This window comes from Clinocottus analis, unplaced genomic scaffold (assembly GCF_023055335.1).
Source record: "Clinocottus analis isolate CAN_PGR_092001 unplaced genomic scaffold, fCliAna1.0.p SCAF_23, whole genome shotgun sequence".
Lineage (NCBI taxonomy): Eukaryota > Metazoa > Chordata > Actinopteri > Perciformes > Cottidae > Clinocottus > Clinocottus analis.
In genome coordinates, this window is record NW_027175965.1 from 8,011,030 (window position 1) to 8,035,949 (window position 24,920).

The following is a 24,920-nucleotide window of genomic DNA, read 5'->3' on the forward strand; positions in this document are numbered from 1 at the left end:
CAATATATTAATCTTGATATAAATTAGCATATTAACACCTGTTGATAGGCTCCATCATAGAGAGACAAAATACAAATGAGTCAAATAATCATTTTCTGAATTTACAATGGATTTAAAGATGGTAAGAAAATGAATTATGATTTCATGATTAGGATGTTTGAATGATTATTTAATCATTGTGTGTCTATGTTGTGCTCCGTTTATGAACTGATGACAAAACACACAAAGAGAGACCCGTTTTATAGTCAGTTCATGAACGAAGCACAAACTAAACACAAACATCCGTTAATAAATTGATCAAACAAAATGATATATTGTTTTATTTCTTAAATACATGTATATTCAGGCTATGATGAATAAATAAATTTAAAAAAGACTTCAGTGTCCGTGGAAAGCGTTGGTTGTTTCCATGGCAACGCGACCAGGAAGTTGGACCCTGGGGAAGAGCGGAAGAGAACGGGTTCGGTTTTTTAGGCAAATAAAACTATCTTCTCGTCCACATAACTTCGTCGACGTTTGGGAATTTGGTTTCCAAAAACCTCACAGGAACATCGTAACACCGCGAGTCCCGGATGTCTGCGTCCATGAGAGCCAACTCAGCGGCGAGCTCACCGAGGCCGGAGCTGGACGCCAGAGGTGCGACACCGGGGGGGAAGGGGGGGGGGGGGGTGTGGGGGGGTGCTAGCATGTTGTTAGCTATAATGCTAGCACATCATTAGTTACCCCACAGGAAGCTAGTTACGACAGCCCCAACTTCTGCAATAATAATTACAGCTATTTGTCTCTTTCTTAAAGATAAATTATATATTTAGATAGATAGATAGCTAGCTAGCTACCTAGCTAGCTAACTAGCTAGCTAGCTAGATAGATAGATAGATAGATAGATAGATAGATAGATAGATAGATAGCTTTATTAATCCCTAGTGGGTAAACTCATTTGTCACCATAAACAACAACAGACTCATGCAGACAACAACAGACAAGGTTCACAGTGCACAACAGACAGAAAACACATTGCAAGAACAAACACCAGAAAATGCCATGTGAAACGAGACAACAATATATTTATGTCCCCTTTCAAACACAATGATGCATCCTCATCTCATTCATCACGACAATTGTGTTCATCCTCATAGGAAGATATGTGGATGCTTCAAGTGATTTTAAAGAGTATAACATGTGCATCCCCTCATAACAAGGTGAGTTATACACTTACTGATTTGTTTGAGTTTGATTAGTTTTTTTTCTTCTCAGTTATGGAACTGAATTTCCAAGTACCTGCAGAGAGCAGGAAGACACGGCCTCCTTTTGTCAACAACCACATCCTCCCAGATGAACTCCTGGTCAGCCTTACCTCCACTCTCAGCAACAGGAGCACGCTGGGGCACACTGCACACCATCGACACTGCGAGGTATGTTCTACCGCCATTAATCCCGAGAAGCGTATTTCTGCGTGGCAGTTTCTAAAATGACTGTGTGTACAGGACTGTGGGATCAGACGGCCGGATGCAGTCTGGCATCACCAGCATGGACGCAAGAAATACAAATTCTTTCTGGAGCAACCTACGTCCCTGAATGGAGCAGGCAGGTCAGCTAGACCAACAAAACAATGTTGTTGTTGTTGCAACATGGAGTTTATCCAAACATCTGTGGAGTTTTGTCATCCAATAAACATTACTTGTATTGACTGTATTACAATCATTACTGCAACATGCACGTTAACTCTCGACACTAATGCAGGATAGAATTAAAACAAATACTGCATGGTTTTATATATAACACTACTTATCAGTAATTTCATAATTATATTATTGCACTCGAATCAGGGCAACATTAGATGTCTCAAAGGGTCTTAACTTTCTCTTTCTGCAATCTGCAGATAACCTCAGAGACTAGATGTGCTTGTTTTCTTCATTTTTCTCTTCTGTGTCGGATGATGTACAGGGATATTTCATTCCTCTGTGATGCTATGGTAACCCAGGGGAAGACGACCCCCCTCCCACCATTGACTGACAGAAGTAGCATTGGAGACACACAGGTAAACTGAGTCAGGTGACCTGGTTGACTTTCTGGCATTTTAACCCTTCATGACAAAAATATGTAAGGCCTTAGAATGTGCCGAAATAAATAAAAACACATCATAATCTACCTGATAGTTTTTTCTGAGCGATATGTGTGGTACAACCCAACATTGAAGCAGTACTACAGTACTTATTTGTTCAGTTACCCAAAAGAGAAAAAGATAAACAAATAGAAGCACATAAAGGGAAACAATGCAGACTCTAACTACAGTATTTCTGTACATTTAGATCAGTGTTAAAAGTTTAGATTTTTTTTCTGTTACTAAAAGGAAGGTCTTTTGTCTTGCACTGATAATAAAATACAATAATAATATTAAAGTAAAAGTCAAGAGAGACAGTCAAATAGTTGTTCTTATATTGAGTAGTAGAAGGTTTTACAGTAGTCATACAGATATTGAGATTTACTGTAATGTCATTGATTTTAAATTCACATGTATTGCCATATATGTATACTATATGTATATAAGTTCACAGTGTGAGGTAATAACCACAGCCTCTCTGTCTTTCAGAACTTGTGTGTCTCAGAAAGTCTTATCCCGGAAGAATATCACATTGTGAAAAACAAAGGGCTGCGGGGCCTTGAGTTCTTCGAGGAGTGAGTCTGCTTTCTTCTGTGTATCCTCATTTCATTTTGTAATTCAAACAGCCGCTCATGTTGCTTCTCCTCTCAGTGCGTTCACAGTGCAGCTGCAGGACGATGAGCAGAAGCTGCGGGTCTTCCCTTCGTTGTGAGTTCAAGAATATGAATTTGTCTCATATACAGATACATTTTAGTTGAGTGGACTTCACTTGCAGATTTTGTCATCTAAATTAGTAATGATAGAGCTTAATAGTAGGAGGTAAAGAGTACATTGTAGCTTAAGGGGTGTTTGTGTGTATTCTGTGTGTCCAGGAGGCCCAGTGGCAGACTGGAAGTGATCCAGCTGATGAGGATGATGGATGACATGTTGGAGAAGGCCGGAGTGGATCAGCAGATTGAGGAGCTAACAGAGCTCTCCCAGGTACACATCTGCCTTGTGCCTCTACAGCTGACACTAGTGCTGTATTGCATTTGCTGTATGTACAGAGGAAAAATACAAACTAGTGCAACATCAGGCTTTTTGAGTTGGATTTGGAGTGCGAAGGGAACCGAGGGTGCAACTGGAAATCACTCTGTTATAGTGTAAAAGCATTGTATGAAAAAACAAATGTGCATGGAGATTTCTCTTCTAGTACATATTAGAAACAGTGCAATGACGTGTTTTACAGATGGAGGGTCTGCTGGAGCTGGTGCAGGTCGAGCAGAACATCTACAACATTGTGTTCCATGAACTGATTCGGCAGGTCAGCGTGGGCTGTGCTGAGAGAGGACAGCTGCTCGCCAAACTCAGGTTAGCAGCCAAGACACTAGGATGGCATTTCAATGGTAACACACTTTTGAGGGAATGGCATGAGCCTTGTAGATAAGAACTCATCAAATGAGCCATCATTCTGCAACTGCATTCACTTTTTTTGTGACCTCAACTTAATTCTGACAGATATTTTGACGGATAGTTTGAGAGATTTTCAGAAAATATTTTCCAGCAATGACCCCAAGAAGCTTTTTTTTCACAGCAGCTCTTGTGTTTGTGTGTCCAGACAGCGCTACCAGTCCCTGCTCGAGCGAATCCCCTGCCAACTGAAGGCTCTGCACACTGAGGTAGTGGCACAGCGAGCTCTGGACCGCCGGCTTACTGAGGAGATCCACCGCATCAAGACATCCATCCAGAGGCTCAACATGTACGTAGGTCATGTGTGTCCTGTTTAAGCACTGGAACCCGTTCAAAGAGCGATTCTGTTCAAAGAGTAAATAATGAATGCAAGACATTTAAATAAGAGCATTCATTAAAATATGTACATTTGAGAAACGTGTTTGCTAACTTTCTGTGTGTTGTTCATGGGTGTGCATCCTCTTCACAGGGAGCTGTCCAAAATGAGAGACCACGATGTCTTTGTTTCCCAGCAGGCGCAGCGTGCTCACCAACAGCTGGCCGAGGCACTCGAGCAGACTCAAAACAGTTCTGAGTCAGTTCCTCGTACAGTAGGAATTAATACGTAGTACAACATGTGACCAGATGTTCCTTTTCAAATAGTCCATGCGCTCTTCTCAGTGTGATGCAGGGTTACCACGAACTGTACGAGCTGCAGAGGAGTCGCCTCAAGGCTCAACTGGTCCAGATGACTGAGGAGAGAGACTGCTGGAGCCAGTTCACCTTCTGCCTCGGCCTCAAGGTGTGTGAGCTGTGATGTCGTTTTTCTTTGTACTCGCATCATGGATCAGTTGTTTGTGATTCTGATGTGCTGTTATGCTGAATAGATAATAGATTAACTGACTTTACTACGACAATCAGAAGCAATGAGAACAATATTAATATGGATTATTTTATTCGATAAATAGCTGTGGCCAACATTGTTGCTCACTGTGAGTTTTGGGTTATAAGGATAACATGTATCTGTGATGGTCAGGTGATCAGTTTGAAGAAGCTGCAGCTGATCCATCAGCTTCATATCATCGCGCAGAGCTGGTTCAAGACAGCTGAGCAATGCAGCTTTTACCTCAGTTTGAAGGTAACAATGCAGTTTCTATTTCTGAACACTTTCTGTATTGCTCACGGTAAAAACACCAAACTTCCCAGATGACTTTCTGGAAATATTCCTGGTGCTTCAATTACACTCTAACTATGATAGTGACCTTCCTGCTTTAGGACACAGATGACCTGACTACCCTCATGGAGTTTACTGACCACTGGAAAACGCAGCTGACCGCGTTCATGTCCGAGCGAAGGGAGGCTAAGCAGGCTCACTGTGAAGAGATCAGTGCAATCCAGCAAGGCATCGCCAAGTGGCTCTCCTTCTGCACCACGGAGAACAAGTAAGGATAAGATAAGATACCCAGGGAGATTATGTAGGGTTTCATGATTTACCGTTAATTAAAAAAAATTCTAGAAAACTGCCCAGTATATTGTCTATGATCATAAAAGTAATTCAGAGCAATTTAAGGAAGAAGAGATTGATCTATGCGTGTATTTTGCCAAACATGCTTTTACTCTCTTTCAAGCTGTCCTCAACCAAAATATGAGAACACTTCTTTGGAAAAGTGTCATGATGATATGAAGGACTGGTCAAATGTAAGACATTATGTTTTCTTCCTCTGTCTAAGTTTTTCTTGTTGTGGTCCTTGATGATTTCTATCTGTCCATGTATTTCAAATTTGGCTTGATGTCCTATACTGGGAAAAGCTTCTTTGTTTTTTAAGCAAGCATATATTTTTGTCCTGAAAGTAATTTCCTTTTTTTTTTATTATCAAGTGGCTATGTTGAAATTTGGGTCATGCAGTATGTCTCGTCAACGGCCATGTTTAATTTTCTTATCCCAAAGTTGTCCCCCGTGTTTCTCTGCAGACATTGGTCCTCCAGTGTGACAGCTATCAAGGTGAGACGATGCTTTGCAGCCAGAAGACACTCAGAGACCTTGATATGGTCCTGAAAAGATGGCTGAATGTAAGCCGTGGGCTGTTCAGAAGACATGTTTCACTCGATGGTGAACCCTGTGCAGGCCAACAGGCCCTAGAAGAGCTGGACGAGGTCCTATCTGGGATCCTGAAACAGCTGGACACCCAAGTCAATGGAGAGAGTGGTGAGCGCTAGTAGACATAGTTTTAAATAATTAAAAAATTAGCCAGAAACGGTGATTTTTGAGGCCTACAGATGGGTAAGTACAGTATACACTTGGCACTGCTTTAGTTTTTGCTTGAGTGTAGTCCAAATGGAGATCTGTAAACAAACAGAACTGCTGACAGCCGCAAACCAGGACCTTGGTGAATGTCACAGTGTGCTGCTGACACATGCACAAGCTATAGTCACACAATCTTCATAAATCTGTCTCTCTTGTTTTTTCTTTATGGTTTAGTGGGCATTATTGTGGAATACAGTCCTTAAGATATGGAAGTATTGAAACTGATTCCAGCCGTGCTGTTTCAGAGATCCACGGACAGATGATGCCTCTGCTCGAGTTGATGAAGTCCCAGATTTCCAAGCTTGGTGCAGTGATTGATCAACTGGAAATGATGCCTGTTTCTGACTGGCTGGAGCTGGAGAACACTCTGCAAAGTTGGAAGAGTTTGGCTGAAAAAATCTTTCAGAATGTCTCTGGCACGCCAACAGAGAAGGAAAAGGACAAAAATGAGTCAGACCTATTGTAAGTTTGTTTTAAACAATGGATGTAATGAAAAGGCAGAGCGGCCATTTGTCAATTTGCTCCAAAAAAGGAGACTTTTCAATTTTCTTTGGTACAACAAATATGGTATTCTTCATGTGTTCAGGAATCATTGGTAAGGAAATGTGTAGTTCCTTTGACAAGCTAAGTCTCTTTTGTTTAAACACATTGTATTATTGCTGGTGAGGAAAATAGTTTTGAAAGACAACATTTTATTGAGCACATAAAAAGAAAAATACAATTTGATACTGAAATTGAAATACTTCTTTACCTGTTGCGTGTGTTTGTTTGTTTGTTCAAACAGTACCGAGACAGAAGGGGCGTTAGACAAAGTGCAGGAGTTCCTCACCAGCCTGTCCAACTTCACTGATGATGAGAATCAGAGAATCAGAGCGGAGGTCAGTACCAACCAGGTTTAGTCAACAGAACCTAAATGACGACGTGTCTTTGTTTACTAGAAAGTAAGATCTTGAGTCTGAGCGTTTCCTCTCCTGTCAGGTCACTTCTATTCACATGGGACAGACCCGCTGGATGTTGGATCTGCTGCTCATCAAGGTGCCTGAGCACCGTGACGAGCACGACCGGGAACAAGAGCACTGCTACGTTACAAACATCTCACCACAGACACTGGATGAGGATGCCAAGATGCTAGATGAGAAACTCAACTTATTTTCCATTCACATCAGCAGGTAGTTTTCACAACTTATACGGTTATGCAGATGCTGTTAACAAATGTAAATCTACAGTACAGTAAGTACTGAACTGAATCAGAGGGCAGTGATAACCTTTTCACACTACAGTATAACTAAAAACACAGAAAATAAATGATGGCTAAGTATGTTTAGTTACTCTAAGATTGGAATAATCAGTAGAGGGTAATTTTTTCTAGGATTTACTAATCAGGGAATGTTTGTTTCTGCCTCCAGCTCTTGCAAACGGATTATGGAAGAGCAGATTCTGCAGTACCCACATGAAGTTGTGAGTGAAGATGGGATGAATAAGTGCAGAAAGCTGCAGGTAAAATTATGAGAAACAATTCAATAGATGACAGTAGTATAGTAACATTAGGGCTACATGTTTATACATTTCTCAAGTAATCATTACTTAAGGTACAACAGAAAATGTAAAATCCGCACCAAACCTACATTTCAATTTGAGACCGAACGACTTGGCGTCTTATACTTTGTGTTCAAACAAAGCTCCAGGAGAGGAAGCCATACTGGCTTTACAGACAAGAGGGAGATGCGCTAAACACAACCTAAACGTGTACTGACTGTGCTGTTGTCTCGTCCATCCTCAGAAAGAGAGCACTGATTGGGTGGAGACCAGTATAATCCTGCTCTTAGGAGTGACAGGTGGTCCTGTAGAGCCGCCGGTCCAGCAGGATGACCCCGCCTCCAGCACCGATGTCCCGGTCTCTCCAGTGGACAGCGTGGAGACTCTGGTGAGGAGTCAATTAAATTGAATTTTGATCGTGGCTGTGGTTTATTAATATATTTTAACTTAGTTATCTCTTTATTATTGGAGAAATTACTTGAAAGCGATACTGATACTACAGTAAACAGACTCCAGAGGAGAGATTGCCATTGATCAAGTATCTTTTTTTTTTACTTCAGTCAAGTTACTCAAATCAATTGGGACCACTTCATCACAAAAGTTTGAGATCTGGAAATTGCAAGTGGAACACAATGTGTTTTTGTTTTTGTGTGTGTTTATAGGTGAACAAAGAGGTTTCAGCAGAGCCTGAAGCAGATAGTGAATCTAAAGATGAGGCAGAACCAAGTGAGGTGATTCATTTTAACAGCTGTGGAGTACGAGTAAAGAACATCCTGTCTATATATGTATATTTTGAATAAATGTGGCCTAGACTACAGTATAAATAACTTATGTTGTTTGATTAATGACATTAACTGAGACTTTTTTTTTACAGATGGCGCTGCTTGGTTTCATTTTTTTGTATAACATACATCCTGTTTTGGCAAAATTAGACTGTTGGAGATACGACCTTCAACAACTGTTACCAATGTAATAATAACCATGATGCTCATGATGAGGGCAGTGATGGTGCTCTTGTTTCTCCACAGGGCGCTGCTGAAGGACATGATACACAACCAGAGCTTTATCAGGTAGTAATGTAGTTTCCATCAAGTCTATTCAGATTGTAGTGAAAAAAAACATCAAAAGAAATCTGATCAGGAACATTAAAATTACACAATCATGGTTCATTTTGACGTTCATGAGCTTTGGAGCATCTCAGAGTTTGTAGAATTACATTGAAGACATCTTAACTCTTAAGAAATACAGTGTATTTCACAAATATTTTGAAAGGAACACAGCTTGTTTCACAAGTTCTTGGTACAGTATGAACAAGAGTCACTTGCTACAAATAACAGTGTTGTTGTTGTTGTTGTGTTTGTTGTCCTGCAGGGGGAGCTATTGAACCTTGAGACCCCAGTAGTGAAGCTGATAAGCTACGATGGAACCATTACACAAAGAACGCTGGGAGAGAGTCGGGTCCACCTGACTGGGGTCAGAAAATGAAATCACACACTTTTTCCAATGTTAGTGTCGTGCCTTTGACCGTTTATAGAGCTGAAGAAACTGTCTGTCTCCCTGTCTGTCTCTCTGTCTGTCTCCTTGTCTGTCTCTCTGTCTGTCAGACGGATGAGCTGGTTGTGTCTCCAGCAACAGATGCAGCCCGTAAAGCTTTTAGTGATCTGACCACAATAGCTTTATTGCAACAGGAACTGCAGTAAGTTAACTCTCTTAACGTTAAGTGGAACACTTTTGTAATAGATATCCAGGTTGTGCATGTACTGTTTTTAACACTCGTTGGCTATAAGCTAGGCTATAAGTTTCTTTTACTATTTAAAATAACTGGGGGGCTATGTTGTTTTAAATGTCCACATATTAGCTGAGTTTGTGTTAGTTCAGAATGGAGAGTGGACCTGTGGCTGTGCAGAAGACATCCAGGTATAGTTCTCTCCATGGATGTTTCAGTGATTCAGAGTTGAGTGTCCAGACTGCCGAGCGGCGAGCCTACAAGGCCGAGGAAGCCCTGCAAGCGGCGCTGGAGACGATTCAGGATCTGGAGAGACAACTGCAGGGTCGGACCAGTCTGCAGCCCGACAGTGATAAAGGTACCGCCTGAACAAAAGACTCCATAATCTTATAACTGAGACAGACATTATAGTATTAAAAGCGTAATGGAGTACAATTGTTTTGGTTTCAGAGAGAAAGAAAGACCCTCCACTCTCCCCACAACCAGAAACAACTCCAGATACTTCAAAGAAAACTGAAGCTGAAGCGGAACCAACCAGCGGCACCAAAAAGACCAAGAAACGCTGATCTGACATCAGGAGGCGTCACAACTTTATATGTATGTGTGGAACTCTCCATTGAATGTTGGGTCAACTATTTTTGATATACATTTTAGTGTTTCATGTATTTTCTGTGTTGTAACAGGGCAGACCATCACATTCACAAAACCAGTAAAGGAAAACCATCGAAGGTATTAGAACTTCTGTACTGTTCCAGACATTGGTGTAACACATAGGAAGTAAAAAACAATACAGAAAGATATTGCCATGATCAGGATGTTGTCCAATATCCATACTGCTAGTCTGTTATCTGAGAATGAATATAACGATGTTATCATTTATATAATGGCTTGATGTGGTTTAACCATGTGATATGTCTGACTCCAAGTAAAGGCAAATTAGTTTTTGTTTCCTTCCAAAAAAAATAATAAAGTTCCTTCACACATTACATGGAAATTGTCAACATGTTACACAAACCAAGTTAACTCTCCCGAAGCTCTACCACAAGCTGAGAATGGTTCGCACTCTTTTCACGTCACAACAAGTCACATCATCGGTGAGTCCGTGTCTGGTTCCCCCTCCGTCGCCACACCCTCTCCGTCCACAGCAAGGGGGGAAGGAGGAGGAGGGGGCGGCAGGGATGAGAGGTCAGGGGTCACGCTCAGGAGATCTTGCGGGAGTGGAAGGACCAGAGCAGGCTGGAGGAGACGGAGAGAAGCCCTGAAGCCCTCCCAGGCATCTCTCTCCCCTTCTGCTGCTTTTACCTGGTGGGATAGAAGGACTGCTTTAGGAAACGTGTTTTCTGTACAGAAATATGACTAGGAATGCAAAAAGACTGAACGTAGATGTCTTTCTGTGTATTTCTACCCATCTTCCAAAGCTTTTTCAAAACCGAACATCAACACATAATATTCAAAAGCAGGCGTTAACATGATGAAACTGTTATAACGAGCTGGTGCACTGACTCTGACCTGCTGCCGTCTCTTGGCTGCAGCCTCTGCAGACAGACTCTGCTGTAACTCCTTGGGAAAACTGAGCTCGTCTCTGGCAGGAAATCAAACGCAAGCCTCGTCAGCAGGAACATCACAGCACGCTACAAATCTCTACATTCCTTTTTTGCGCGGGAAAAAAAATAAATCAAAGATTTTAAGAGGGAAAAATACATTGTTGTCTGAAGCCCACATGGTGGATTTTGTGATTTCAAGTCTTGTCTTCCAATGAAACTCACACAATTGAGAAAGATGCTGCCAAGGAAGGTTAACACAATATCTTCAGTCTTACATGTCTGCTCTCTCCACCTTGATGCCCCAGCGGCAAGCAACGGAGTCAACGGCTGCTCGTATCTGCTGTCCGATCTTCCTCCTGTTCAGCAGGATGTGGCTGAATGTGTGCTGGGCGAGGACGTCTCTGACCGCTGCCTGGACCAGAGTCTGCAGCACGGTGGTCAGACTGGACAGAGCAGCGCTGCACAAAGCCACGTTCTCTATCTGGTAATAACACACTGCACTAAGCTCCGGCCTCACCAAGTCCTTTGTCACCACCTGGGTGTAGAGACGCATGACAAGTCAGCAGCCTAATGGAATGAAACCCTCATCACTCCAGTTAATTACTTCAGCGGGGGGGCACTTCATTTACTCATCATCCGAAAAGGTTGAGAAAGATGGACAAAGCTGGAATCCTGCTTTATTGCAAACGTATGTGAAGATAAGTGAAAGTAGCTAATGAAATTAAAGGGACAAAAGGGTCTGATCGCTTCATGCACTGTGAAATATTTCAGAGACAGCAAAGTACATGTGTACTGTGCACGATTTTGCACATAAGGAGCTAAATGTGTCAAGGGAAGCTCTGAGATTAAGGCGCAAAATGCCTATGCAACAAAAAGAGTAGTTTATTTTAACAAAAAAACATTAACAGCGACAGACTACTCCCAAGGGAACAAACAGTACGAACTACCAAGGGGACAAACAGGGTTTAACTACAAGAGGAGGTAACGAGACACAGTGGACACAATGAGGGCAGCACAGGTGAAGGAAATACACAATCAGGAACCAGGTAGACGCACAATCCCAGACAATCACCAGGGCAGGAAGTGCAGAGACACACAAGACACAAGACTACAAAATAAAACAGGAAACAGAAAACTACAAATCGTGACAAAATGGGAATTGTTCTGTACCGTGTGAGGAGGAACCTTCAGCATTGTCAGTCGAATGTCCACCTTGTGACACACGTCAAGGAGTGGAAGGTAGAAAAGAAGGCCTGCAGGGAGGAGGGTTAGTAATAGAGAGGGTCGTCCAAACGCAACACGATTTAACTGCATGATCACAAGCCAGCCAACCCACCAGTGATCAACAACACTGACACATCCTCAGAAATGACAAGTCAACCGTGTTGCATGAAAACAAATAACAGTATTTGGTGACAACCTGGTCCTCTGGGTCTTCCTCGCAGTCGATGACCCAGTCTGAAGATCACTGCTCTCTCATGCTCCCTCACTATCTGTCGATCCAAATGACAGACATCAGTCAAGTCCATGTGATGGAAGACAGCGATGGCTGCACTGACTCAGTGTTTTATATACAATAACAATGGAGTCAGAAAGTATGAGGCAGTTTTGTCACGTTGGCTATGAGTGCATTGCAAATGAAATTCATGGCTATAAAATAACGATGCTGACTCTAAAATAGCCCATCGTCGTGCTGTAAAGCTGTTGGGTCTGTGGTGTATTTCCTACTTTGACACAGAACCAAATGGAAAGAGGGAGGATGAGGAGAACCAGAGCGAAGACGAAGACCATCAGCAGCCACTCAAACACTCCCAGGTTCTTGTGCTTCTGACCTGCGGAGATCCAAATACACATTTTGTTTGAAGAATCCCAAAATACTCAGATTAAATATAATTAAAATGACATTTTCAAGCTCGAAAGATTTCCCAAGACTTTTACTTGAGTTATGATTTGTCAATACCAAGAAGAATGATGAAAAATCATTATTGAATCCACAATACTGTATATTTAAGAGAAGATTTATACCTTCAGGCTTTGACTCACCTTCCTCCTGCTCGGCTGCTTCCAGGAGCCCGACGTCCTCCTTCACCTCCTTGTCTCTCACGCTGTCTATGTCCACCACGGTGGTCCTCAGCTTCCCTTCGGTCTCCGCCTGCTCCACTTTCCCCTCGTTTGTCTCCGGCTTCTCCTTCTGCAGCCTCTCCTTCCTCGCTGAAGATGCTCCAGGGACCCGGCCGGCCTTCGGGGGCCTTTGTCTGTGACTCCTGGGAGGCACAGAGGCGCCGCTCTCTCTCTCTCTCCTCGACCTCGATGGGTGACCGGGCTGCACACCGGAAGACTTCTCCATTCTGACCGGAGGCTCTGCAGCGAAGAGCATAGGAGTGATGGCTGCTGGGATGTTTCTGCTCAACGGGCTAGTGGATGTATTTGGGTGAAATAAAGGAACTTTTACTGCTGTGAGTTGCTTCCTCTGGCTGGAGGTCTGTAGCTGGAGTCAGTGGTGCTGCTTTCTACATCTGTGGTGATCACACCAACGACACGGATGAGGGAGTAGGACACCAGTGGGAGTGACACACACCACCTGCTCTGTTTTTCAAATAATTTCAGGTCACTGAACTTTAGTGAGCATGATATTTAGTATGCTTGATGTTGTCAAAGCAGTCAACCAAACATATACAGATAATAATATTGGAAAATGTCACGATACGCTAATAATTATTATCTCATCTCCTGATCTGCAAGCAAATCTCTTGCTCTATTCTCCCACATTCAGAAAGACATGAACTCAAAACATCCAGACATTGATGGATACGTTTATTTTCAGCAATATTCAGTTTAATTTATCAGGATGATTATTTGCTCATTTTCATTAAAAGGTTCTCACGAGGGTAAAATACAAAAACAACCGTATCAAGTTGTTGGTTTTCTTTAGCTGTTACAGCTTGGAAGCTTTTGATTCACAGAAATATCATCAATTAAAATAATCGTAGTTTTAGTGTATCCTCACATTTCTCAGTATATCTACTCTACTACACTGTCGGTATACACGGACCATTAAAATAACTGACACCATTGCTCTGGAAAGTTAGTGAAGGTGCAAGCCAGCTACTCGAGTGAATGCCATGTAAATATAAAACAGGCACACTAATTGTGTTGAAAACCTCTAAATATTTGTGTCACTGGGTGCATTTGTTGGGTTGTGCGCCGTTCCTTGTGAAGCCAAAGCCATTCAGAGGTAATTGCCGGGACAAATTGCGTCATCGTTGCTGAGGGAGTCACAGTGGGAATGTGCAGACTAAGGCCTCTTCTTTCCCAAGAGCTGATGTGGGGTTTTCTCTGTTTTTACAGGAAGCAACACGGTATCCTCCCTCATAGATCCTTAATTAATCTGAACATTGCACGCAAATCACAGCTCGTCATTTATACCTCTCTCCACCGAGTGGCCACAATAATAAATATCATAATATTAAACTATTTGAATGTGCCCCTGACAAATTGACGGAATAAAATAGATAAAAGGAGTTAGTGGGACCTGGTCAACACCTGGATTGGACACCTGGGTAGAGCTAATAATGTTCTGAGTGTTTCTTCACTTCTCTTTCCAAACAGCAGGGGGCGCTGCTGCTTCTTCTGTGCAAACAAAAAAACTGCATTTGTGTGTTTTTTTTTAAATATCTATTTGTAAAGCCTAATAAATTATATTTTTAGCCGTATCATCGAGCTCTAATACTAGTTGTACCGTGCTGATGAAGAAAGTAAGTCAATGTGCACGAGTTGTGTGGTTGTTTTCTTTTCATTAAACTAACGTTACTCATCGTTGCTGCTGCAACAAACGATCTGTGCGCCACGCCCACGTGGTCTCGACGCGGTCACGTGACTGCAAGAGTTCGCGTGGTAATTTTAATTGAACTATAACCAATTACGTCTTTTGTGTTTTGATGTATTGCACGCTAATTTGTGAGTAAGGTCTTGGATTTATAACTCACTTGTTGACTACAAATCCCGCGGTCCCTTTTGTTGTTGTTTTTTCTCGTATTTTTGACTCATGCGTGTCTCTCTCAACGGACTCGGAGGTCTCTTAGCAGCAGGTGTGCAGAGTGAGTCAGGAACAATTTGAGGTAAGGTGTCCGCAATATTTTTTTCACAATTTGAGCGAGATAGGCCAGTTCTGGTGGCTCAATAACACTAATTTACGTTAATAAATGTAAAAAAAAAATTTAAAAAAACATTTCAAAAACGTTCAGCAGCTGCATCCGGGATACTGGATTTCATGCTCAATCCCAGAGGAGAGTCCTGCACGTTGGACGCTAACGTTGTCGTTTGCTATTCAACAATTGAGTTGTGTGCATTGTGTGGTGTGAGTCTGCGAAGCAAAATGGAGCTGAACACACTTGTTGTTCCTCGTTTTCACGGTGTAGTGCGTTAACATTACCCAAAAGAAGGTTTATTGGACCTGCAATGACAGTTGTAAGTATGTATGGTAACGCTTAAAGATGGCCGAAGAGGTTCAATTAATCGCCATGAGATCAACTGCACACATTTTCTGATGTCATCTTTAAAAAAAATCAATATATACTTATGAGTCTCAGCGTTTTGACCATATAGTTTTGTGTTTATAAAATGTTAATAGAAGTTAAAACTCACTCAAAGCAAGTAATACTCCTTATTTTAGCATTGAGGACTGTGCATTTCAGGTTGTGCAGTGTTGTCATGCTTTGTTCCATCTGTCGTCTTGCTGTCTTCCCCAGATGTCGACCAGCAGGATAAACCCGGACGAGGTCTTGGCAAAGCTGAAGAAAGATGTTCGTTCCTTGCTCATCTCCTCAAAGATGGGCTTGGACCCCGATCAGCTCAAGAGAGACTATATCGCCATGTTGGGGCATCCCATGCCCCTGAAATTCCTGGGCTACAGACACATCATGGATATGGTGAACGAGATGCCTGACGTGGTGTCTGTTAACTTCAGGGAAGACGGCAGCACAGTTTTAAAGGGTAATGTCATTTTTTGTATTGTTATTTTAGTACGGTTTCCATTTAGCAGTGTGTTTTTAATGCATGCAAGTCCTCTCAAACCTCTCCAACAAACACAATTCCTCTACTTAACGCTGTCACCCTTTTTTAACATGTCCGCAATCGCAGCTGTTGGCGACGATTCCACCCGAAAGATTGAGGAGTTGGTAGCTAATCAACGCACGCCTACCAAGAAGATCGTGAGAAAAAGAGGCGTCAGCTACTTCTCACCTCGCTACCGTCAGCGGTCCCCTGCTGTGGTCCTTCCCAGAAGAAGTCACGCTCCTCCGCCTGTGCCGGCCCTGCTCAGGGCACAGCTCCGCATATTACTCTCCCAGGTAGGAGACTGTGAAGGTTTTGCACAGCCTACTAAATCAGAGAAGTAGTTTTCTATAAGTTAATCGTTGAAACCGAAGCGTTTAGCTCTGGCACTGCAGAATGGTTCTTTGTGACGATGCGACCGCTCTCCCAGGGGTCACTCAGGTTGTCGGACCTGGAGTCCAGCTTCCTTCGCTACTTCGGCCACCCGCTGCTTGTCCACAACTACGGCTTCTACTCCACTGGGGAGATGCTGGAGGCGTTGGCGGACTTAGTCCTTATTCAACAGGGCAGGCTGGGATCAGTTCTGACCTTGAAGGAATGTGGACAGCACAAGCCGTCGCCCAGACTAACCGCCTTACCAAGGACTGGAACCTTTAAGTCCAAAATGCCAGACACCAGAACTCAGACACCAACAACAATCATAGGTGATGCATTCACACATTTTGAACATCTTGCTAGAAGTTATCCCTAAAAGCAATCCATACCAGTGTCACGTGTGAGTGTTAACTTGAGCTTTGTTGAGATTGGATAGCTATTTACCTTTATTTTCTTTTGTGGTTTGCTCCAACCGAAGTCCCGAAGAAGGAAAGTCCTTTGAACCAGCCGGCCGCTGAGCCTCCTTTGGGCTCTGTCCATGAAGAGCCCGCAACTGGTAACCAGCCACAGGTCGTTGAGAAGAACCAGGAAGCGAAGCCAGAGCAATGTCTGGACGGTCAGCTCTTTCAGAAACGTGTCCTTGAGGTAAGAACACGTAGTACCTGCACCTTGTTAGAACAATGAGACATTAAATTAAAATGAGACCACACACAGCTATTGGATGGATGGATGGATGGATGGATGGATGGATAATCAATCAATCTTTGGTCTTCCTACTTGAATTCTATGTCAGCTGGAAGTGGAGCTCCGCCAGCAAATCCTGGAGAATGGAGTCGCCGGCACCATTAGTCCGAAGCTGAAGGACAAGCTGCGACAGGTCAGAATTACTGTTGGTTTCTAAGCAGATTGCTAAGTGTCACGACCAACTGAATGCTTCTGACATGCTTCGCTTCCTTGGCTCGAATTATGTTGTTTTCCAAACGTCACCAGAACCGAGGTTCTTGTAATTCATATGTTCACGACGCTGCAGGTTGTAGGTCTGACCAGCGCTGGATTGTCGGTGCACGATCTGCCTGCAGAGTACAAGGTAAATAATAAATGATTCATCATCATTTTGTCACGTGAGAGTTTAAGACAAATGGTTCATGTGGTTTGGAGCTTCAGATCTCATTCATGAGAGGAACTGGATTAAGTCTAACATGATCAAGCTACATAAAAAGCATTGGGTTCACTGTTTTGGTTTTCTTTCTTTCTTTTTTGAAGCACTTACTCCTACAAGTGAGCAGGAGACAAAGCTGTTCTTCACTTCAGGTAAAAATGAAAGATGTTTTTTTTCTCATCAGAGGCTTTTCGATGAGGAATTCCCGCTCAAACAAAGCGGCTTCGTCAGTGTCACCGAGCTGGTCGGTGCCATGAGCGATACCTTCCACCTGAAACCTGAACCGAGGCAAAGTGGGCAACACTGGATAGTCATGGACAAACAGGACAGTGACGACACACAATCAGGTGTGTATGTGTTCGAGAAACCAGTCACCGACATCACCTTGATTACTTCACAAGAAATGGAATAAAGCTAGTTGGAAAATATAGTGTGTGGACGCTCCCAGTGTCTCGTAAGGACACAGTTATGTTAACACTTCTCATGTAATGAAGCTTACTTGTGGAACAATGGCTTTCAACTAAGCGGGAAATGTATTTTTCTTTGTTTTCGTAGAATCAAAGTTTACGGAGTGTGACGGTGAGAATCGGGGCTACTACGTCGGCTGCGAGGAGTCTTCTTGGGAAGGCCGACTGGAAGGAGACGATGACGGCAGTACAACAGACGAGGATGATGAGCTACAGACCACTAACAATGTCAAGACGAATGAATTGGTTCGGCAATACATCAATCACTATATTTCACATGACTCGGCTGAACAACAATCCTCAAAAGGGAGACCTAAACAAATAATCTGTCAAGTAATCCGCGCAAGTAGACGCTGTCGATTCCTGCCGTGTGCCGCTCACCACTCTCCCTTCATGTGTTATCTGTCCCCCCCCCCCCGTTGTCTCAGATATATCCTGCCATCCAGGTGCACTGCAGCACCGCGGTGCCGCTGGACGCCCTGCAGAGCCAGCGCCTCAAACCGCCGACGCGGCGCGGCGCTCGCGAGCTGATAGAAGTCTTGGTGGAGCACGTGGAGTCGCCCGGACATTTCTACGTCCGCTTCAGCGAGAGCGAGGAGGCCCGCGCCATGGAGGACATGATGATTGAGATGAGGTGGTGTACACGCTCGTGGCAGCTCAGTGAAATGATCATTTACTAACACATTCCTCTTCTTATTGCTCAATGATGGCTCCCCTTTGGAATTGCAGTATATTCATCAATCTCACTATGTCGACCCATATATCTGATGAGCAGGTAAAATATCAGTGTGGGTTTCAGCATAACGAGATGCAGAATAGTAATTCAGATTAATCAACATGAGTTAATAATACATACATGTGAACAACTTTGAAAAGAAGTCCCCCTAAATGTAGTTTCTCTGGAGGCATGACATCAATAAACACAAGGAAAAACAAGCTGAATATAATATTTAACACTCAATTTAAGCAACATTTTACATGTCAAGCTTCCTGATGCTTCTATAAAACCAATAACGTCTTTTTCTCTCTCTTCCTCTGTTCCTCCAGACGATGCTACACCTCTCCGAAGGTGTCAGAGCGTTACCGCCTGCCTGAGCGGTTTCTCCGACCGGGTCAAGTCTGCTGTGTGTCACCCAAAGGCATGTGGTTCTACCGGGTGGTGATCCATCAGATCATCAGCCCCGCCGAGGTCGAGGTGTACTACGTTGACTTTGGCGACATGATCGTGGTGGAGAGCGCCAACCTCACGTTCCTCAAGTAGGGACATCTCAACATTTAAGCACTTAAACCATCCGACGAGTTCTGCCACTACTTATCTGTTCAGCCAATGCAGATCTGTACATCTGTCTCCTCAGGTCTTGTTATTCGGTTCTTCCGGCACAAGCGGTTCCGTCGTCGCTCGCTGGAATTAAACCCACCAACGTAAGTCTAACAATATGCTAATATGTGAGGTCTCTTGCAAAAAAAGGCCAGCTCTGTCTTCTCGTTAGTACCACAGTGGTGATTTGTATCTGTCATCCATCCTGTTTTGGCACCAGAGAGACTGTTGAATTCATATTTATAGCATATACTATTTGAAGGGTCATTTATTTACAGTAGTGTTGAGTATTTTGTGTGACCATTTCCAACAGTTCCACAAGTATTACAAGTGTAACGGATGTGTTCAGGCCGTTGAAGCGCTCAACTCAGATGAATTTTTCCAGCATTCGTTTATTCTGCAGAAGACAGTAACACAAATACTTCTGATCTGTCTCTGCACATCAGCTTCCTTCAATGGTATATAACTTTTGTGAAGGTAAAATACCTTAAATCTAAATTATAACAACAATGAATAATCAACATTAAATGAATCTTGACAAAAAGGGGGAAACAGCGACTCCAAGTGGACAAAATAAATAGACTCAACAAGCAAACTATAAACAAAATAAAACATACCTGCAGAAGACAATAACACACATACATTACCTTCTGGTCTGTCTCTGCACATCGGCTTCCTAAACACGCAAAACAGACGTACACAAGGAACATTTATGACAAGGCGGCCGGATGTAGATAGTACAAATGAAACGGCCACAAAACACAAACTTTTACCATCTAAACTAATGACACAACAGCTGGACACCGTGATGGTGTTAGCGACCATTACCGGTTACATTTTTAAAAGAATATAACAAAATAGTGCGACATCCTTTTCCCTGCAACTTGCCTTCAACGGTAAACAACTTTTGTGAAGGTCAAACGGCACTACGGAAGCCTCGGAGGCGCAGAAGAGGTAAAACGCAATTTCCGCAGGAAACGGGTTTAACTTTTCAAGATAAAAGTCACACACACTCGACTGGATCGTTGAATTATAAACAAAAATAAGATGTAATGCATTGAAAATAAGAAATGCCAGTGTATTGTATCTCCGTCACACAAGCGCAAAATAGATGGATACATTATTCATCCCGAGGAGGATTTTTTTAAACATACAAATACTAAGTAATGAATGAATTAAAGTGTCACGCTGCAGACAGGATGTTCAGTCCCATGGAATTTTTCTGAGTTTTCTGGTTTCCCTCTTGCAGGACATCTGGACCGCTGAGGCCGGGGCTTCTTTCCAGAAGCTGTGCTCCGATCGCACCCTGGTGGGCGCTTTGGACTGTTACACTGGGGATGTGCTTCAGCTCTACCTGTGTGACACAAACACTGATCAGGACCTCTACATCCACACGGTCCTGCTGAGCCAGGGTCACGGGACGGCCTGCAGGCGCGCGGCTGCTGCAGCGGTAAGCCGTGCACAAACGCACTTATTTCCACTATGATCGTGATGAATACTTGCCTTTGCTAGTAGATATGTACGTGCACATGTCTAAAAGTGTCGCGCTCTGCATTTCCTTCGTTTTTCTTCAGCTGTTTGTCGGCCCAGTGAGTCTGTACCTGGGAGAGGGAATGGTCGACCTGCCAGAAGTAGAAGACGTTTCACCGAAGCAGGAAAACATTCTCGAACAGTCACTGAAGGTATGACACACACACACACACACACACACACACACACACACACACACACACACACACACACACACACACACACACACACACACACACACGTCGTATTTTAATGACATTACATTGTTTTACATTCATTTCCTGTCAACTTACTCCAGGATTTATTGGACTTTTAACCAGAAATGGTTTCACAGAGACGCAGCTGCTCCTCGTGCCCCTCGTAGCATAGCGTACCATAAAGCTACATCTAATCGTCCCCTTACCTTAAACCAAGATGTCTCCATAAAATGTAGTGATTTATCTAATGGGGACTTGCGTAAGGAAGGCTGGTCCCCACGGTGTGACTATGAAATCAGATTTATGTCCCCACATGACAGGTAAAACACGCCCACACACGCAAACACAGTTAGCTTTTGCTGTTGGATGTAAAAAATGTTTGAAGTTGCAGTTCAGCCAAAGTAAACAATAGTTTACTTGGATTATTTGCGGTGGATTTGCAGCTTTATGTCTCAATTGTGTCGTCTCTATGCGTGCACTCTCTTTGTCTCTTCTCTCCCTCCTCCTCTCACTTGTTTTTTTTTCCTCACTAATTCTTTTAATGTTGCTGTAAAGCTTTTATTCCTCGCTGTCCATAGCTCTTATCCTACCAGCCATACACGCATTAACATCAAACACACACATCCTCTTGCTGAATGTTAATGTATAGTCACACTGTTGAGAAGGTCACAGCTTGTTGTTGGCCAATAAATAAAATGGCAGCCAATCGGTGGGCAGTCGGATATTGGATCACTAGATTGTGTTCCTCTTATGTTAATGAGCGGATGGTTGTAAACTGAACGTATAGGAAAGGACATTTTACAGTTTCAGTGACTGCAAAACACAGTTATTCTGGTTCTTGGTCAATTAATTTGCATGTTAATTAAAAAATAAAATGATTAAAATATCAAGGAAAGAAACTGAATACGGCAACGTTGATTTGATTTACATAATTTGAACCACTCAAATTTTAAATGTTATCCTTCTAGTTTACCTATAGTGTTTTTTTACCTTCATAAAAAGACACAATTCAAATAAGGGAAACAAATTATATATCTATATTTATGTATTACAGTAAATTAAGGTCTAAATAGTACTTTAATTTAATTGTAATATGCATTTCCTCAGATAGGAATGGAGTCAGCAATTTCAGAAAACCCGGCAATTGTTTGAACAATATTTAAGTTAATTTAGTCATAAATCCATAGCAATAAATGATCGAACTGTCGAAATGATCGAAAATCGAAATGATCGAAATCACGAACTGTCTTGACGTCTCAGGTTGAAGACGAAGAGCTGCCCGACCTGGAGTTCATGGAGGACAATGGTTTCAGCCCGAATGCCCAGGTAAGACCACCTGACGGTGTCCAGACCACCGCTGCCTTCAGTCCTTGTGTTTCCAAAAGCTGCTCTCAGTGTCTGTCTGACACTTAACCATCTTGTTGTTGCGTTGATTGTGTTAACCGACCTGCTTATCCCACTGCAATCACCCAACAGAGGGCACATGGGAATAAAATGGAGGAAGATGGTGTTTAACGGTACTAAATTATTGTTTATCTCGGTCTGTTCAGGGTTTGGACGTCAACGCATTCACTGCTCTGCACGATGATCGGACCTTCAGCTACAGTGAACTGGAATGGGCCGACAGATCTCCTCCCTCCAGCCGGGCCTGTCTGAACCCGAGTCCTCTCGCCCCTCCAGACCTGATCCTGACCCAGACGACACTCGCTCAATGTGAAGCTGATCTCCAGGTGAGAAGATACCAGAAACATTCACTGTCCTGGGATGTCAGAGTCTTTTAGCCCTGATGGCCTGCAGTTGGTTTTATGGATGCAAAATCACTGCAGATTTATGCATGTTGTTTTTGTAAAGCACTTAAAAACAAAAGTGAAAGTTGTTTAATGACTTTTAGATCAAATAATCCTTTATTAGTCCCTCAGTAGGGAAATTACAGGATTAGCACCAGCACTGCTCACAGTAAATGAAGATAAAGATCAAGTAATATAAATAAACAGTAATAACCCCAAATTAAAAAGTAAGAAGAATATTAAATATATAGATGGAAAACAAAATAAAATAAGTGTATAAAAGTTTTGCACAATAAGTAAACATGTGTATAAAAGTTTTGCACAATAAGTAAGTGTGTATAAAAGTAATGCACCAGGTGATGAGTTAAATTAAAGTGTTCAAAAGTTGCTGTCCATTAAAGAAACTTTCTTCTCAGACACTGAGCCTGACTCCTCCACCAACTCCATCCGGCATCACCTCCAGGTCCGGCTGCCTGACCCCAAAAGAGGAGCAACAGCAGCACAGCGTCGCTGCCCCCTGGCCGGACAGGCCTCCTCCCATCGTGAGGACCCTGAGCCTCCACACCCCGGATCTGGGCCACATTCACGACTACGCTCAAGGTACATATACATCCATCTTTACTTATTATGAAAAGTGAATAATATGCACTCAAGTGCCAACATGAGCTGAACTGAGTATCTGATTAAGTGTGAAGCTATTTTAGCAAATAGGATTTTCTTATGTAAATTAGTTCTTGAATGGCAACATTTTTCTCATCATTATTGTTCATGACATAAAAAAAAGCACCACTTCCTGTCCGGCCCTAGATTATAGAAGGAAATCATTCTGAAGTGTTAAGTTAAGCAAAATGCTTTACATTGTAAAACACATATACATATTTTAGTCTTACACCTTATCGCATAACGTTTTTATCATTTTTAATTACTGTTTCCTCAGGATTTTGGCGAGATAATACTGTGGAACAAAAGGCTAATACACACACACACACAAAGGCTCGTCCTCTCTATTGCGCCCACGCTCATTTTTTTTTAATCGTATTAAAAAATGACCTTCATTAACCTGCGCATGTACACAGGAAGAGAGAGGGGGGGGAGAAGCCCTCAATGAAATTAGACTGTGTCCACAGTTCCAGAGAGGACGTATTGATTTCCATCCTGCTGCTTGCAGTGGTGGATGTACCTGCGCAGAGAACCTGACACTGATTCAATTAGACCTGTTACCAGAGCTATTTGACCCAACAAGCTGCTTTCATTGCATTGCATTTGTCCTGATATCGATACACTGCTGCTGCACCGGGCCTGTGCTCGCACAGCGTTGGGAAGAAAATAAAAAAGCAAAACCAAGTGGGCCAAGGCAGATTTATCTCCGAATCGCTTTTCTGCACTGTAGCATTACAAATGCTTCACGACGCTGCACAAACACAGATAAATACACACGATAGAAACCAGAATTAGTACATGACAGATGAGACGATATGGTGTTGGAGTGTGTGTGACTGCACACAGATGGCACGATCTGTACGCAATATTGGTAGAAAGTCGGTAGAAATTCTTTTGTTTCCCAGCGTGACCTGATGAGACTTGTTTGCTGGCTTTGACATTTCAGAAACTCGACTCAAAATTGAGAACCGCTCGCAAATGCTAAGTCTGCACTCGTCTCTTCTCTTGCATCTCTTGTTGATCTGCTCCTCAGAAAGAAAGATGGGTTTTTATTTCCTAATTTATTTGTATTATGGTACCTGTGAGCGGTTGTGCGACAGGGACAACGGTTGGTCGCACAATGGATGTTTCGATGTGACGCAAGAATAAAAAACTAACTTAATTTAACTCGCGGTGAATGTGTTGTGGAGGGAAATCACAAATTTCTCCGCGTCACTGAGTTTGTTCACATTATTTTGCTGAGCTAAGCGCTCGCATCACCGCTCAAAGTTGTTTGTACGACAGTAGTTGAACATATTGTCAGTGTTGCTTCAGTCTTCAGTCCAGGAGTTCATATTTAGCCCAAAAAAAACACAACTTGGCTCTCTTTCACCTACAAGGAGCTCCATTTCTTCAAGCTACTGATGCGTTTAGTGAGCAGGTTCATTCAGTATCGTGAGCTCACTTTGATATTTTGTTGATAAAGACTTGTTTGTGGAGTATATGTACTAAACTACTCTATTAGTAATAGTTGTGTGTTTTTGTTGTTGCTATTCATTGTTTGTGTCATTCTGTTGTCCAGGTGTAGCAGTGTCTCCGGTCCACCTGCAGAACTCTGGCATCCTGTTTCCTCTGTTCAGTGGCAGAAGGTCGGGCCTCCTCCATCCGACCCAACCGCACGAATGAGTCAAAGGAACATTTATTCCTCAATAAACACAAGTACTCACAACATATTGTGAGACACTTTGCTAATCCA

The 24,920-nt window shown here is 42.7% G+C and overlaps 3 protein-coding genes across 5 annotated transcripts; 2 read left to right on the top strand and 1 right to left on the bottom strand.

Moving 5' to 3' along the window:
* The first annotated feature begins 417 nt into the window (after positions 1-417).
* On the top strand, positions 418-10,082 carry axdnd1 (axonemal dynein light chain domain containing 1). The gene is made up of 27 exons (XM_068589844.1): positions 418-636; positions 1,255-1,412; positions 1,485-1,588; positions 1,945-2,038; positions 2,591-2,676; positions 2,753-2,809; positions 2,974-3,082; positions 3,330-3,451; positions 3,699-3,839; positions 4,020-4,124; positions 4,211-4,331; positions 4,566-4,667; positions 4,805-4,971; positions 5,158-5,227; positions 5,501-5,735; positions 6,080-6,296; positions 6,619-6,712; positions 6,813-7,003; positions 7,241-7,331; positions 7,615-7,758; positions 8,033-8,101; positions 8,399-8,440; positions 8,742-8,843; positions 8,975-9,066; positions 9,315-9,454; positions 9,547-9,693; positions 9,780-10,082. Exons 1-26 carry the CDS (start codon positions 573-575, stop codon positions 9,660-9,662), a joined length of 3,033 nt encoding a protein of 1,010 aa, XP_068445945.1. The 5' UTR covers positions 418-572; the 3' UTR covers positions 9,663-9,693; positions 9,780-10,082.
* On the bottom strand, positions 9,714-14,747 carry nphs2 (NPHS2 stomatin family member, podocin). Of its 2 annotated transcripts, XM_068589849.1 has the most exons (9): positions 14,627-14,747; positions 13,093-13,226; positions 12,684-13,001; positions 12,369-12,472; positions 12,061-12,133; positions 11,811-11,893; positions 10,916-11,175; positions 10,606-10,678; positions 9,714-10,398 (listed from the first exon to the last, which is right to left on the bottom strand). In XM_068589849.1, the coding sequence occupies exons 3-9, from the start codon at positions 12,985-12,987 to the stop codon at positions 10,180-10,182; spliced, it is 1,116 nt and encodes a 371-aa protein (XP_068445950.1). In that variant the 5' UTR covers positions 12,988-13,001; positions 13,093-13,226; positions 14,627-14,747; the 3' UTR covers positions 9,714-10,179. The 2 variants fall into 2 exon arrangements, with proteins under 2 accessions (XP_068445950.1, XP_068445949.1); XM_068589848.1 differs by lacking the exon at positions 13,093-13,226 and having other exon boundaries at positions 12,684-13,054; positions 14,627-14,694.
* tdrd5 (tudor domain containing 5) lies at positions 14,503-24,920 on the top strand. 2 transcript variants are annotated; one of them, XM_068589846.1, is made up of 18 exons: positions 14,503-14,758; positions 15,389-15,632; positions 15,780-15,988; positions 16,123-16,396; positions 16,546-16,712; positions 16,861-16,944; positions 17,098-17,154; positions 17,411-17,573; positions 17,782-17,939; positions 18,122-18,327; positions 18,741-18,950; positions 19,049-19,115; positions 20,261-20,461; positions 20,586-20,693; positions 21,999-22,064; positions 22,289-22,468; positions 22,942-23,125; positions 24,747-24,920. In XM_068589846.1, the coding sequence occupies exons 2-18, from the start codon at positions 15,389-15,391 to the stop codon at positions 24,848-24,850; spliced, it is 2,682 nt and encodes an 893-aa protein (XP_068445947.1). In that variant the 5' UTR covers positions 14,503-14,758; the 3' UTR covers positions 24,851-24,920. The 2 variants fall into 2 exon arrangements, with proteins under 2 accessions (XP_068445947.1, XP_068445946.1); XM_068589845.1 differs by lacking the exon at positions 14,503-14,758 and adding an exon at positions 14,919-15,107.